At 46.8% G+C, this 16,771-nt stretch overlaps 1 protein-coding gene across 1 annotated transcript in view; it reads left to right on the top strand.

Annotated features, from left to right (window-relative positions):
* Positions 1 to 1,985: 1,985 nt before the first annotated feature.
* rimbp2a (RIMS binding protein 2a) overlaps positions 1,986 to 16,771 on the top strand; it is a 58,096-nt gene continuing 43,310 nt past the window's right edge. Inside the window, exons 1-2 of the mRNA XM_076283440.1 lie at positions 1,986 to 2,120; positions 9,597 to 9,740. Coding sequence (XP_076139555.1) covers positions 1,986 to 2,120; positions 9,597 to 9,740 — 279 coding nt within the window. The remainder of the gene's footprint in view (positions 2,121 to 9,596; positions 9,741 to 16,771) is intronic.

Below are 16,771 nucleotides of genomic sequence, written 5' to 3'. Positions count from 1 at the left end.
TCGCCTCCCACTGCTCTTAACGTCTCCCTCCCTTCTTAGCATTTACCAGCAGGACAGAAGAGGCCAAAAAAACCCTGGGGGATATACCCACAGTTCTTCAGATATAAGGAGAGGAGAGCAAGGGTCGCAGAAGAACCTGGAGCAAAGGTAAGATATAAACAGACATACTGTACATTTAGATATGAAAGTGTGTATTGGTAGTAGTGGTATGTTGTTGCAGCCTTTTTAAAATGTTCTGGCATCCTAAAGAACTTACATGGACAGACAAATACCTTGTGTTATTGAAATCACAACAGGCAACATGATGCACAAAGGTTTAGATGACAGAACAATTATGTACAGTATCTGGATTGCATAGCATTATAAGTATCAATACACTTGCTGAAAGTGTAGGCTTAATTAGAGAAACACAAATGATGTCTTCTGTTAGCTTGGCAACTGTTCAGTCCCTCTGCACGTCACTTTTTATCCACTGTGTTTATTTTGTACTAGGGCATACTTTTGATGTGCAGGGAAAGACTACTGACCTGTTTTTTCCTCTTACTGCATTGTCATGTTATTCAGAAATGGAAACAAATCTAAAATACTTTGTGATTGTGACACATGTAGTGACGTTGCCTATTACAAAAAAAAAATCTGTTCTTGTTTTGTGCATTGTTGTGTACACAGCATGTGCATGTGTCAGGTTTTTAGAACATTCAAGTGCTTTAGGGCTCTCTCATTCTCTCTCTCCCTCTGTTCCTATCTCTCTCTCTCTCTCTCTCACATTTCTATCTTTCGCTCTGCTGTGGGCTGTGTAGCTGTCACTCGCAGGCAGATGCTGCTCACTGCTGGGTATTGGTCAGATGACATCGCTGTTGACTGGCACTGTTCCGGGAGCAGTGGTTCACTTTGGGCAGGTGCGCTCTGAGGTGGGTAAGCAGTGCTGATCGCTGTCAGAGATCCAGTAGTGCTATGTAGATTTGTAGTCTTAAGAGATTTGTTGTCTCAGCCTCAATAATCTGGTCAGGATTGTGTCTGTTTTATTTAGAGAGAGAGGTTTGTTTTTTTAAAATAATGATTATTATATTACTGTGACTTAACATGTGAAATGACTCTATATTGGTACTTTTGGCATCATCATGTAATCTGCTTTTATGATAGAGGCAGGATAGGGTGGTTAAGTAAGATATAAAGGCATTTTAATTTACTTGTCAACTTGCCAGAATTTTAATGTGTTATTTTCCAAAACAAGCCACAGTGACTACAGTACAACCCAAGCTCTAGAAACAAAACAGTTAGGCTGCAGGTTAAAAGAAAAACAAACGACAGGTAATTAAACCCATTGAGACGGTTTAAAACTTCTGGTTGACTGATTTGCTCTCATTTTTATGGTTCATTGTTTTATTTATTTATTTATTTATTTATTTATTGGTCCAGCGGTTTGTATCTTCATGTTCAGCAGAGCTGCACCACCAGTTTCCCAGAAGCCCACTGTCACCTAAGCACTTGTCTAGTGGATGTTGTCTCTCTGATAATGCGGTGTGATTGTGAGGGGATTGTGGAATGGGATTTTGTTTGCTCTGCATTTGAATCAGCAGAAAGAAGCGGATCCAACAGCCCGTCCTGTCTTTGTAGTACTCTGACAATTTAATCCGCTGCTCGCTCTTATGTAAGGGAGTAGCTCACATATTGATAATCCCAGGTCATAGTTGGCTGCTACTGCTTACAAAGTACCAGCCTCGCAGACCTCTGGCACCGCGCAGCAGAACTATGCGGACACGCTGCCCATGCCCACGGCCAGGTGCACTGCATGGCACCATGGGAGTTTGCATCTAAAGAGCTCTGAGAGGATGGTGTAAGTGTAGGACTATGGCAAGTTGTTTTTTTTTCAGTGGTTTGCTGAACTGATTTTGAAAACAGTTTTGCTTGTCGTAGTTGTTGTTGTTTATTTGTGTGTGTGTGTGTGTGTGTGTGTGTGCGCATGTGTGTGTTTAAAGATTGTGATGAGGGGCCGGGGTCACAGGTCTGTGGATGTAGAGGAGCTGCTTCGGCAGTCTCAGGCCGAGTTGCTATGGATACAGAGACAGCTGTCAATCATCTCGGCGAGGAATGCTCGACACACGCGGGCAAAAGACAGGGTGAGTCTTTGCCTCCATCACATTCTTTTTCATCATGACATAAGCATTCATAGTTCACGGAGTACCGATGGCAATGCTGTCATCATGTGGTTATTTTGGGCTTAAAAGTTCCCAACTGGGACAGGATTAAGTTTTCAAAAAGCATGGTTTAAATATCTATTTTGTTTCAAAGAAATGGTTGTAATTCCTGGTAATGAACTTGTATGACTTAGAACCATAACAATTTACTGCATTTTGAAGTAGGTGCGTTTTAGGGAACTAGATTTAATATCACTGTGAAATTCATTTTGATTATATGTGAAAGACACATAAACATATATATGTGATTCCCAATAGCCATTTAAGATTTGCATTATGTAGTTCTGTATTCAGGGCTGGAACCCCTTGTGAACCCCCTGGAACCCCATTAGCAACTGTATAATCAAAGAACACCAGTTAGCATGAAAGCAAGATAGCAAGCTTTTATCAGAGCCAGTTGTGCTGAGCACGATGTGCACGATTTTGCAAGGACTGCATTTAAGGTAGCTAGCTTTCTAGTTTCAGACTCAAACTCCTAAAAAAATGTTTTATTGTCATTGCCACAACTGTGCAATAGACACACATGTAGTTTTTAAGTTGTGCAGGAGAGGGCAGTCTTATACTCTATTAAAATTATGTCAGTAGCATGTTTCTAGGTGCACCAATCATAGCACAGAAACCAAACATGACTCATATGCAAAACAGAGAGGGGTGTGGTTAAACGGTTTGGTCAAATTAAACCATGCCCTCTAAAATACATTTGCATTATAAAGGGTGGGGCTGCAGCTCTTCGTCCAATCATATTCTAACTGTGCTGACTGATATTTGGAAGCACACAATTCCTTAAACAAACCCATGCATTTGTGGAGGACTGCTTGCGAAGAGGGTGGGGAGGAATGGAGAAAAAGCAGGAGAGAGGGAGGGAGGGAGGGAGAGAGGGAGAGAGAGAGAGAGAGAGAGAGAGAGAGAGAGGAGAGAGAGAGAGAGAGAGAGAGAGAGAGAGAGAGAGAGAGAGAGAGAGAGAGAGAAAGCAAGCAAGCAAGAAGCAAGCGAGCGAGAGAGAGAGAGAGAGAGAGAGAGAGAGAGAGAGAGAGAGAGAGAGAAGAGAGAGAGAGAGAGAGAGAGAGAGAGAGAGAGAGAGAGAGAGAGAGAGAGAGAGAAAGCAAGCAAGAGAGAGAGAGAGAGAGAGAGAGAGAGAGAGAGAGAGAGAGAGAGAGAGAGAGAGAGAGAGAGAGAGAGAGAGAGAGAGAGAGAGAGGCAAGGACCAGCCACGGTTGCTAAGCAACAGAGCAAAAAAGAGGAGACTGTAACGTGTTCTCTGCTGAGTGTATTTTCCCCTTTTTTATTTATTTATTTCATAAAGGTCCTTCTCTCCCTCCCTTCCTCCCTCCCTCTCTGAGAGACAGAACACACACACACACAGGCAGCTTTGGCAGTCGATGGCCGGCCATGCACCTGCAGCCAGTCTTGTCTCAGTAATCCACCGTAATTCCTCTCCCCCCATGTTTTGGAACCTCTGTTGCCCTACGATTTCGCCTGCAATGCAGCTACAGGCACAGGTAGCCAGTGTCCAGTCAGAGACTGGCCTCTCAGAGATATTGTTCTTTTAAAAGGATTGAAGGGGTGGGGTGGGGTGGGGGAGGGCATAAGGGGTTCAGGATCGGACAAGCACCGGGGCAGAGGAGGAGAAGGTTGGGAGGGTAATCAGTGCGAATGACAGGATTATTATGGGATGGACTGGAGGTCAGGATTGGATGGTGCAAAACAGGGGGAGCAAGGTGATTTTGATGAAAGATGGGGCAGGAGAGCATCCAATGGGGGTTGGCAAGAGGAGGCAGAAGGTTGGGTCTTGGTTAAGAGGAATCAAATGGTAGTTTACACTGGGCTGGTTTTTATCTTGGTGGTAATTGCACTGTGATGTGTAAGGTCCTGTGTGGTGTGTGTGTGTGTGTGTGTGTGTGTGTGTGTGTGTGTGTGTGTGTGTGTGTGTGTGTTTATAGTTGTGTTTGTACTTGAGATAAATCAGTGTGGCTTGCAGGCAACATGTAATAAAAACCGGGAAATAATAAAAAAAATCCTCATGCATAAAAAAATGATTTACACATCAATGATATGAGAGCCAATGGTCTTCAGAACGTTGTGTTTGTGTGTGTGTGTGTGTGTGTGTGTGTGTCAGATGGGGTTGGGGTGGAGAGAGAGCGAAAGATTGAGAAAGAGAGAGAGAGAGAGAGAGAGAGGGTGTGGGGTTGTCAGAATGAGCATGCATGAGCATATAACCGTGTGTGAGGAAGAGACAGTGTAAGTGTGAGCATGCGCACGTGAGTGGATGGGTAGATAAGGAGAGAGAGAGAGCGAGAGAGAGAGAGAGGGAAGCAGAGAGGGGCTTACTCTGTGGTGGTGCACCAGTGCTCTCTTTGCAAGGCAAGAGAGAGAGAGAGAGCGGGAGGGAGGAAGGGAGAGCAAGAGAGAGGGAGAGGAAGAGAGAGAAGAAGAGAGGGAGAGAGAGCGCGAGGGAGAGAGAGAGAGCGCGAGGGAGAGAGCCCACTCTTCTGCTCCGACAGTCTGCTGCTGAGGGCTGAGTAGAGCATTTTTAGTGCCGGCTCAGAAAACATTCTCTCTCACACACTCGCACAGGCACACGCACGCACACACACACACACATACATACACAAACACCAACCCACACACACACACACACACACACACACACACACACACACACATAGGCGTGCGCAACATACACACACCCTGCACGCACACAGACACACAGACACACACAGCACAGACGTGTCGTCACTGCCAGGCTATTTGCCACTCCTGCCAGCCGGTAAGAGTCGTCCTGGGAAACGGTCGTCCAGGGAAACGAGTGAAGCAGCTTGCGAGGTATGTCACACTCTCACCCACCTGTACTGTTTGTTTAAGCAGGCTATGTGTGCATATGCTCCAAGGGGAACCTATTTGTCAACAGGGATATTTATACATACTGTAGGATCTGCAAGGGGTCTGTGCATGCAGGATGCTTGGATGTGTGGCTCGGATTGTGAATGCTGCTGCTGCTCGTGCGATGTCTTTGTGTGGACGTGATGCTGTTCCCGGGTCAGTGAGAGCATCGCTGCCCCTCCTTGCCTCACAGCGACGAGCCTCTAGCTAACTCAGGAGGGTACAGTGGGAGAGCGCTATCCTGAGGCTTACAGTACATACCGAGCAGGGATAGGCTTGGATAGGCAGACTAGAGAGAGAGAGAGAGAGAAAGAAAGAGAGGATGAATGTGTGTGTGTGTGTGTTTGTGTGTGTGTGTGTGTGTGTGTGTGTATGTGTGAGAGAATGTGTGTGTGTGTGTTTGCGTGCGTGGGTGTTCCATGATTGATTGGCTGCGTGAGTCGGCTGGATGGATGACGCGCTAGATCGCTGCGTCGCATGGATCCACTGAGTGCATTTCTGTGTGTGAGCGGGAGAACATGTGAGGAGCTGGGCCCTCGCCCCAATGCCCCGAGGAGAGGAGTAGTGCTTTAAAGAGACAGCCCAACGTAGAGGGGGGAGGACACCAAGGAGAGCGATGAGGCGAGTGTGGTACTCAGAGAGAGAGAGAGAGAGAGAGAAGAGAGAGAAGAGAGTAGAAAAGAGAGATTGAGGGACTGAGAGGGTGCTACAAAGAATAACATACTTCTGGTGTGAGATGGCTCCACAGGCTTTGGCTGGGTCCAGTCAAGGTCATGGCCAGTGTTTGTATCGGTGTCATAAGCACAGGTGTTTTACACATTGATTGGACTGTGCCAGCTGACAAAAAGCTATTTTCACCTGGGCTGCAGCCTGTAGGCTCATGGGGTCAGTGAGTGCATATCATAGGTGGATTTGTGTTGCCTAGATTCATCTAAACAAAGAATTATCTAATTCAGGCTACAATAGAGAAAAATGGCTAAAATTGCATGCTTTCATGCAACAGTGGATTGACTGACTGTTGTGTAGTCCATGTTTATTGTGAGGCTGGCAAGTGTTCTCACTGGATGCAGGATGCTGGATGGACTTGAGTTGGGGGTCAGTCATCAGTCTGTCTGAGGGCCAGGTTGGAGCAGGTTCTTTGGCCGCGTCTCAGCTAGCGATGCTAGGTTCATGGGGTTCCTGGCTGTCTGGCTGAGGATTGGTCTGTGTGTATGTGTCTATGTTTCATTTATTTTTTTATTTTTTTTGGATTGCCCGGTGTGTCTGCCAGCTGGCCTGCTGACAAGCCCACAATTAGAAGTATTAGAGGTTGGAGGAGCGGCATGTGTATCTGGATTATGTAATCATCTTATGGAGATCCTCTGCTAAGACCCTCATGCGTGCACACACACACACACACACACACACACACACAAACACACACACACAGATGTACACATGCTCTCTCTCCTTCATTCTTTCTCTCTTCCGCTCTCTCTTTCACACACACACAGACACACACACACACACACACACACACACAAACACACACACTTGCATACAAACAATGGATTGGAGCATCAGGAACCATAAGACACTGACTTTCCACTTAGTCACCAGAGATGAAATACTTGCCTGATGGTTGGCAGCTTCTTTCTGTGTATAAAGGGACCAGAAAACTGGAGGTACAGCATCAGACGCACGCACAGCAAATAGAAGCAGCACTGACAGCAACAAAAATGATTCATGCATTGTCTAAAAATAGCTTCTCAAAAACATTAGTGACATTCGGCACTTCAGAGGTGTACAAAATCCAAGTGGGCGTAGTCGTGCCTGGACTCAGTGCCACCAGCTGGGAAGGATGCCGGTGAAAATCTCACCCAGAGAACACCCCCCCCCCCTCCAGGGTATACTTTTGTGTAATAGCTGTTATCTACAGAAGAGGTATGATCAGAGGGAAATGATACACATCCATTAGAGTAGAATTTGCCTCAACACATACTGCTATCACATTCGCAGCTCTACGCACATAAGGCTGAGGGGGATCTGGTTTCACAGATCCTGTACAGTATTGAGCGGGATTCCCTTCTTTTCCCAGAAGTGAGCTCTCTCCGCTCTTAGCATTCGGTCTTAAAAGCTTTGAGTGGAGGAAGCGGCGGCAGTGCTACTGTGTGCGCCTCAGAACATTTTTTGAGCTACATTTTAGACCACATTTAATGACAAAACAATGAAAAAAAAAAGATCTGAGAGACACGAGGTGGAAAAAGAGGAATAAGGGGAGGAGCAAGGCCAAAATGTTTCCTGGTTGGACAAGAGAGACTGAAAGCGCTCGGGGGGGCCTAAAAGGATCACAGGCCGCTTATGGCTTCATCAAGGAGGGGGAATGTCGCAGCTTCAGAGTGGCTGGCAGATACCGCAGCGTCTGGCTCCTTTTCCCTGGGACTCCAGTCGCTGGCATCGGCCCCACCTGACTACAGAAGGCTCCAGCCCTGGTGGCACGGACCGTGCTGTACCTTCCCCATCGCGCGGGCGCCTCCGCCGCCTGTTTTTCTTTTCTTTTTTCTGTTTTTTTTTTTTTTTTTACTCATCTCCCAATCATTCCGAGTCCCCATCTCCACGGACAGGCCTTTTAAACGGAAACAGTCCTGCTTGTTTCTGGGAAGCCAGGGCAGTTGAAGAGGGACCGCTGAGACATGTCCAGTGGAGAGTGGCTAATGTCGGCAGGCAGTGACTGTTCCCCTGACTCAGCCGCCCGAGCCCCCCTCCCAGCCTTGCTAGGATGAGCTGAACGACAACAGCCTTGTCCATTTCTCTCTCTCTCTCTCTCTCTCTCTCTCTCTCTCTCTCTCTCTCTCTCTCTTTCAAGGGCCTAACTCCATCCAGCTCGTCCAGCAGCCCAAAATCATTCCTCCATTCCTCCAGCCTTGGCTGTGGCCCACCAATCGGCCAAATGGCAGATTTCTCTGTCATCTGGAGAGCTTCCTGTTTAGTGTGTGGTGTCAAGGACAGCCGGTCTGACTGGGAGTGTCTGCTACTCCTGCGTGTCTTTGAGACGGCAGGGGACCCGTCCAGTGGCATCTTAGGAACAAGCATCCACCCACTCACTTGCTGTGCTCTCGCCCATGCTGGCTGCTTATGGCGTTGAATGATCAGAGAATGTTACTCTTATATATGTATTGTGTTATGCCTTATGTACAATAACGTGTCAGCTCTGATGGAACACATTGAATGCTGCTTGTTTTCTTAGGTATTAATATGTCAATAATTTTATCGCACAAGCATGTCTGTAGCAAAACAGACACAGACTAGGACTGAGGGAGGCCAGAGATACTAGTAGGGAGGGTGTTTAATGACATCATTAGTGAATCAGCCAACGAGTTCCTAGATCAATAGCCATTAAATATTTTGTAAATCAATCTGAAGTGTTGCGCCAGAGAACCAGATAACTTAAGACACTACTCACTGCAATTAGACCTAATGGCTCTGATTGTTAATCAGCCAGCTAGCTCAGTGGACACTGGGCAAGGATGAAGGCTTCACTTGACTGGCGTGCAGATTTAGAATGCCAGCCGAATCAATAGAGGTTTGGAGGTGCGGCCGGATTAATTGAAAGCTACCTGCTCGGATAGCGCGAGGCCTGGCAAAACAGTTTCAGTGGGTGATCACATGAAACTGTGACAGGCTACTAAGCGTACATGTGTCACCGGGGCCCTTTGAAGTGCTCTCCGAGCGGCCATGGGGCCCCTACATGAAACAGCAGCGGTGGGATTATTTTAAAGCATCCTGGCAGCTCTTGACACTGCCGCAGATAAGGCATGAATAAGTCATTAGTGATGGACATGGGCAAGAAACATTCCTAGTGCAGAGGGAGTTTCATCACTGCAAGCATCCAGCCCTGAGGGGTCTCTCTAGCATCTAGCTTCCGCCCCCCCCCCTCCTCTCCCTCTATGTGTGTGTGTGTGTGTGTGTGTGTCACTGCTGCAGTGCTGGCTTCTCAGGAAAACAGCAGTAAGGGCCTGGCACTCTCCTTGTTCCCTTCACTTCTAATATCTGGTGTAGTGTACAGTGTGGGTGGTCCCCCACCAGGCTTTAAAGGCCTACTGCAGCCACAATTACATCAGAATTTTCCTCTGTACTGAAATGAAATTCAGAGTGGACATGTACTTGGTGGGATATGTTATTTGTCCATGCAGATATATCGGGTAGCAGTGGTCATGGATGCCTGATTGCTATAGCGCAGAAAGTAAGCTGCATGCTAAAAGGATACTTGGACTCTATGAGGGGTATTACGGTAACAAAATATTGAGGTTGTGTCAAAACAATGAAACATTGAACAATGGTCCATGTATAGTACTAAAATGCACTTCATACTAAAAATGCCCTGTGGACCTGGCAAATGCAGCTTGTTCAAACCACCTCCAAGGACCCAACTTATGCTCTGCACACGATTTTTGCTAACGTAGAACTCACTTCTGTTCTATTTGGTTGTCTTCTGTTCTCATGTCTTCTGTTCTCTTCTCTCGCTGACCGCTCTTGCAGCTGAGGCACGAATTGGCCCCGCAGAACGTCTCCACCCTCTCCCCCCAGAATGTGAATCTCTGCCAACTACTAGAGGACAGGAACCAAGACCTCAAGCGTGAACTGGCCACCCTCAAGCAGGAGAAACAGCGCTACAAGTCCCTGGTAAGTCCTAACCCGCCTGTATTGTCCTCTTCTGTCCTCTCTCCCCCTCCCCTTTCCTCTCCTCTCCTCTCCTCTCCTTTACTCTCCTGTCCTCTCTCCTCTCCTTTCTCCCCTCCTCTCCTCTACTCTCTCCTCTCCTTTCCTCTCTCCCCTCCTCTCCTTTCCTCTCTCACCATTTCTCCTCTCCTCTTCTCTCCTCTCCTCTCTCCTTTTTCCAAATTTAAAATTCAAATTCAAAAATTGCTTTATTGGCATGGCAAATGAAAACTTGTATTGCCAAAGCAATTGGTACATGTTAAAGGTAAGACATAACAACAATTACAGAGACAAAACATATACACATACTTTAAACTGATATATACATTTGTATAAACATACTACTTCACTGAGATTTGTGAACAATAGTACTTAGTTTTACATCGGTTCATTAAATGTATTATTGAGAGTTCATTGAGAGCAGTATGGTGACTGCCTGCATGTGTATGTGGTTGTATGTGAGTTCATCAGCGCGTTTGTGTGTGTGTGTGTGTGTGTGTGTGTGTGTGTGTGTGTGTGTGTGTGTGTGTGTGTGTGTATCACTCATCACAGATCTTTCCTCTCTCCTCTCTCCTCTTCTCTCCTCAGCTGTAGTGCATGCAGTGGATCATGTTGCTGTAATTCACTTGCCATAGAAATGTTTAATTAACAGAAACGGAGTTTGTGGAAACCGAAAAATGGACTGACAAGCGATGCGGAGTCCTTCAGGGCCACTCCTGGTCCAGAGACATAGTGATGGCTAAGCAGTTCTCAGAGAGAGAGAGAGAGCAGGGGACATGTCAAGCCCTTATTTATGAGTTTGTAGCAACACTGTTTGGTCTAAGATGGCAAGACATCAGCAAAGCTCCCCTACACTAATGCAAGCTGACTAGTCATCGGCATTAACAGGGCGTAAACCTGAGCCCTACACGGAGCTCAGCTCAGGAGTGGCACGCACACATCCCCTGGCATACTGTACATCTGGGAAGAGCGCTCTTGTCTAACTAATCGATGATATCATGGATAATATTAGTATTCTTTGTGAAAGCAGATCTAATCTACCTGTTACATAAATGTAAATTTTTCTTCCGTATTAATTCAGAGCGGTGAAAGAACAATGTGGCAATATGTAAATCCCTCATTCATAATGCAGGCGAAAACTTGTATTATTAATAAGGAGTCATAGTACGTATGAGTGCTGTGCCTGTATATGTTAGCTACAGAGTGGGTGTAATGGCATGCCTGTCAGCTGTAAAGGTTTTCTTGACTGTGCAAGTGTGTGTGCATTGCCACTAAGTTTGCATTAGGTGATGGTGAGCTCTTGCTTCAATGCATTTGTGATCTGTCTCTGCCAAGCAAGAAAAGGGATTTAATTCAGTAATCCTGTGACCATGGTGCTGTGAGCATAGTAATAGTGATTTAGTTGATTTTTTATATACCTGTATACGATAGCAAAGATGTGGGATCTGCAGTGCATTTGAGATACTGCCGATTCAACCCTGGTGCTCAGCCCTCGGTTCTGTGGCTGGTTGCCAAGCGACCTTTGTGACGAACGGCTCCGCCGGTGCACCTGTGGTGAGGGATGACCTTCGGCGTTCCTCCAGGAAGACACTCGGTCCGCAAGCGCCATGAGCAAATGAGGAGGCAAGGCTGCTCCTCCACACACACACACACACACATGCACAGACACCCCTCCTGCCATGTAGTCTCCATGGCAACACCTCTGTTTTCAGTCTGAGCTCGCTGTGGCCGGCCTCCCCATAATAGTTATTGCACACGCCGACTACCTTGAGAGCAATGACTGCACGGACTAATTAATAAAGCGGCTGGTAATGTTGTTGAGTTAAACGGCCACCGTGCGCGCTGGGGCCTCGTCCGTGCCAGTAGGAGGAAGCTGAAACGGATGAGGATGTGGATGTGGTCGGTGGGGCGGCGGTGGCGACAGCGACAGTGCTAACGGTGACGTCCCCTCTCTCGGGGGCAAGTCACGGCTCGGTGGGGACGGCTTCATTTTGGGCCGGGGCAGCCGGGGCGGTTGGGGCTGGAGGCTGTGTGGCTGCCAGTGCTGCCGGGACGTAATGGAATTAGACTCAGACAGCAGCTCTTGCTCTGCTCCTCTAACTCCATTATCCGACCTTATCCTTCCTGCACCGGCCTGCACACATCTACACACACACACACACACACACACACACAAACACACACACACACACACACACACACACACTCAGTCACACACACTCTCATACACACACACACACGCGCACACACACACACACACACGCGCGCGCACAAACACACACACACACGCGCACACACACACACATACACACACACTTGCATGCATGCAGGGTCATTCCGGGCCTAGTGTTTCTGCCGTTTCTGGGACCAGAGGCTGCTTGTGCTTCAGGAATCCATGTCAACTGTCTTGCACTCCGTTCAGTCTCTTACAATGTCGACAAAAAACAATCCGTCTTGCTAACAGCACTAATCAAGTCTGAGATTGGGTAATGTCAACATAATGGCCATAATGCATATCAACCACTAAAATCAATGATGCAATCTGCATAATGCTCTAAGCCTAAGGAAGTCTAAAAGATTCTTCTAGAATCACGAGTCCTCACTTCCTTCCTTTTACTGGGAAGGACTGTGTGTGTGTGTGTGTGTGTGTGTGTGTGTGTGTGTGTGTGTGTGTGAGCAAGCATGTGTGTGCGTAAACTGCGTATGTGTGTGTGTGTGTGTGTAAATTTCATTTAGCTGCGAAATGACCTGAAACCAGATTTAATTATATCAGATCAAGCAGCAAGGAGCTGGGAAATCAACATTGGGGACATTGTCGTTTGTGTGCGTATGTGTATGTGTTTGAGTGTGTGTGTCTTAGTGTGTGTGCATGTTTGCACATGTACACTGGAGTGTGGAGTGTTTTTTTCCAGCATACCTCTATTCTTAGTCATCAATTAATATCGCAAACGGGGTTAATCTAAAATGCACATGAAACGACTCCTTTTCGGCTTGGCTTCTGCCAAATGATTAGACAGGTCGACACGTCTTTGACCGTCTTAAGACACAGCCTGAGAGGCATGCGTTTCCACCAGATGCTGACCTGTTGTTTTGCTGTCCATCCATTAAGTGGGGAAGACACATCAGTGTCACATGTGAACAGATTGATCCCCAGTGTGATCTCAGCCCTGCGGGGTCAATTAAGCAATATGGCTCGAGTTAGAATGGGCTTGGTAAGGCTATACGCAATGGCTGTGGTTCAGCTGTCGGCATGAGGCTGAGTATACTATCAAATTGTGTTTTCTATCGTTTATTTAGATTTTTTGTTCGTTATTCTTCCACCCAAAATGATAGTTGCAATCTTAGTCTTGGCGTCTCCTGTTGCCAAGCAACACAGTTCCATTCCAGAGCCAAGTTCAATGAGAGTGTGCATACAGTAACATGTATACGGTAGTCTACTTACTTGCTTGTCACATGCTAAATTCAACATTCACCCTACTCCAATTACTCCATTTTCTCACTCAATAAATGTCAAATATGATGTTATGAAATAGCTGCTCTCATGTTTTGAATTAATGGAATGTTCATGTCGGGGTGATTACTGTACAAGCAGTGAAGAGTCCAAGTGAGGATATCCTGGGATATTCCCCCTCTGGAATGCCTCTCGTCCAATTAGAAATGAATAGTTTGACTGGACCTAACTGTTGTATAAAAAGGGATTAGTTATTGCACGTCTGACCATGATAAGGCCTCTCCAAGAAGTGTTTGAAGTCTTTGCATGTTGACTTTTTATTGAGACAGGAAATTTTAACATTCATTTTCCATGAGCTCCTTTAAGCTTTGAACAAATCAACCGAGCCACAGTGTGTCTAGTTTAGATTTTATTGTACTCCCATGGTTTGAAATCATTTAATGATGTCGTGGTCGTTCATTGACTTCATTCAGTTTCAGGGATGACAATCACTCTACTCAGTCACTTTTATTATTAGCGCATAACATTTCACAAGCAAGTTTTGAAGCTGTGGGAATTCATTCCTCTGTGGCTTTTCACAGCTGACTTACCTCTACCATATTGCGGGATCCTCTCAATTATCCCATGGTTAAGGGTCTCCTGCTGTGTGGTACAGGGGCTAGTCCACACGTCGGATCAAAGACAGGAATAATTGTTCCATAGATAAAAGAGCTGTGCACATACACCTCGGGATAAGGCAAAGAGAAAACCCACATCCTAAAGGTTTTCATATTATACAGCATAGGGCAGAGATTGAGGCAAAACCAATATTTGAATGTCCAAAAATTAGCACATTTTTGAAAAATTAGGAAATTTGTTTTTGTTCGATGTCACCCATTCCTCTCTCACACCTATTGTTCCATTTTAAAATTCATATGTAAATACAATTTCCTCAAGGGCCGATTTGAACCCCTTTTTTTAGGATCTTGTATAACACAAAAATATCTCTTTTACTGATGGTAAACAGATGGTTTCTTAAAGTGAAATATTGCTCTCAAAAGATAATCTAATTGAATGCTGATTCCTGTTGTGCATTTCAGATAAATAATTTATTTGAATGACATGTTGTGCCCTAGGGTTGTACACATTGTATAATGTGATTGTCATGTCCACAGCAATTCCAATAATTAGGTGACTAGTTAACCTTTCTGTGAAATCTATCTGTGTAGTGAGTTAGGGAGAGGCCCTTGTACTGTGGGGCTGCTATCGAAGGGAAGTCATTCTGCTTCGTGGTAAACTATTGCCTTTGCCTTATTGGATAATTATACCCTGGAGTTGAAAACCTACGCTTCTTAGTCACTCTGCATAATTCCTTACCCTCCCATCCAGCACAGTGCAAGCCCCTCCACACACATGAACAAACACACTTGAACGCACACGCACATGCACACACACACACACACACACACACACACACACATACACACGGACACACATGCCATGCGTGCACTCTTTTACCCTTTTACCCCAAAGCAATGCGATCAACAGAGGCGCTCAAATCAAGTCAACACACAGTGGTGCTCTGTGTGCAATGGCTACATAATCCATTTCTTCTTGGCTACGTAGTCCATTTCTTGCATAGATAATGTTGTGGATAATGCAGTGTTTGCAGGACAGGCGAATGCAGTGTAGCAGGAGGAGCCCGCTTTGTATTCCCATAGAAAGTGTTTCTCCTCTGGCATGATGGCGAAAGCTTGAGGACTGCAGCTCTGGTGCCTAATGTATGTTTTATGCTGGGTGAGGAGTGTACTGGGTCAGGCAGCAGGATTGGTGCGCTACTGCCACCCCCCCTTCCCCCTATGGGCTGCCTGAGTCGCATATGTACGCCTGGTAACACACTGTGTGTGTGTAGGTGTGAATGTGTGTAGGTGTGTGTGTGTTTGCTGTGCTGTGCGGTGATTCTCTGGCGAGAGGAACAAGGACAGAGAGATGGGGGGTGGGGGGGGGGGGGCAGAGAGGGTGCATGTGTGTGGCAAATTTTCTGATTTAATGCCATGTCTCCTGTGGAGTGAAAGAGAGAGAGAGAGACTGCCAGAGAGAGCATGAGAGAGAGAGAGAGACATTAATCAACCTCTGCCTAATTAGCCTTTCCTCACTCCAGCACCGGCCTCACATCTGCAAATGGGGTGGGCTGGGGAGGGAGGGGTCAGGATAAAAAGAGACCCCACCCCTTTAGAATGTCCCCCCCCCCCCCCTCTCTCTCTCTCTCTGATTCGGCTCTCTTGGGCATCAGTATGTGGATGAGGGCTGAGCTGTAGCATGTGGTTGGGGGGAGCTCTCCTTTGCGTCGCGGATTCTGCATCGTGCAGCACGCTTACTAGACCGAGAGAGAGGGAGAGGGAGAGAGAGTGAGCAAGCAAAGGGAGCACGCGCGCACGCGAGAGAGAGAGAGAGAGAGCAAAGGGAGCGTGAGAGAGAGAGAGAGAAAGATACGCAGGCCCAGTGAATGACGCTGCCGTAGCCGCTTGACATTTACACACCCAGGGGAGCAAAGAGGAAGGAGGAGAGGAGAGACAGAGCAGAGGGGAGAGGAGAGGAATTACTCCCATCCTCAATCAGCATGCAGCGGAGCTAAGCGCCCAAGCCGGTAATGTTGCTGCTCGCTGGCGGTTTCTCCTGCAGTGTCTCGTGCTGTTTGTCTGTCTGGCTGGCGTTATCTGTAGCTGTGCAGTGCTCCTGCAGCCTCATTGCCTCTGTCTTTCAGTGTTGTTGTGCACAGAAATATGTGTAAAGCTGTAGCTCTTTCTCTCTCTCTCTCTCTCTCTGTCTCTTCCAGTAATGCATTTTGTCTTTAGGCAGGGTGCTAATTGTTGTAGCATCATGTCCAATGTGTAAATGTGTCATGGTTTAGATTTATGTTAGGCTTCACCAATGAATTGGTATTTATTACATTGTATCGATCTTTTATTTCTGCAAGACTTAAAGGTCCTGGCAAGAAAAAGAAGTCATTGGTTGATCACTGTTCTGAAGGGCTTGAGTGTGTGAGAGAGAGCCAGCTGTCCTCTCATTTCAGGCAGGGAGGGACGGAGGGAGGGAGGGTCACTTGGTTTGTTGCTCTGGCGATGGCCGTGTGTCTGAGACTGTGGGTGAGGTTTTTGGTGTGTGCAACCTGAGCAGCGGGAGCAGTAGCAGTAGCGTCAGTGGCCGCGTGCATCAGCTGGAGCGTTGCCATGGCTCTGAAGGGAAAGCCCACTCCTGGGTGAGTGACACGCTGACACTTGCTCTCCAGAGAGGGATCAATACCCCCATCTTCCTCCACCTCCCGCTGGCTTCTCCCCTCCTCCACCCTGACACCCCCCACCCCTCCTCCTCAGCCCTGACTCCTGTGTCGAACACTTCCTCTCTCTCTTTCTCTCTCTCTCCCTCTCTCTCTCTTTCTCTCCTCTCCTCTCGCCCCTCCTTGCTCCTGGGCAGAGTTCCCACCTCAGCCTGGGTGTGAACTGGCACTCTCTAGCTCTATCACATTTTCTTAAAAAAAAAAAAAAAAAAAAACTCCTACAACAAC

Source organism: Alosa pseudoharengus, unplaced genomic scaffold (genome assembly GCF_046254945.1).
Source record: "Alosa pseudoharengus isolate Yale_2024_CS ecotype anadromous, Long Island Sound unplaced genomic scaffold, YU_APseudo_1.1 YU_APseudo_1.1_scf_14, whole genome shotgun sequence".
Taxonomy (NCBI): Eukaryota; Metazoa; Chordata; class Actinopteri; order Clupeiformes; family Clupeidae; genus Alosa; species Alosa pseudoharengus.
This window is presented reverse-complemented; position numbering and strand designations above follow the sequence as displayed.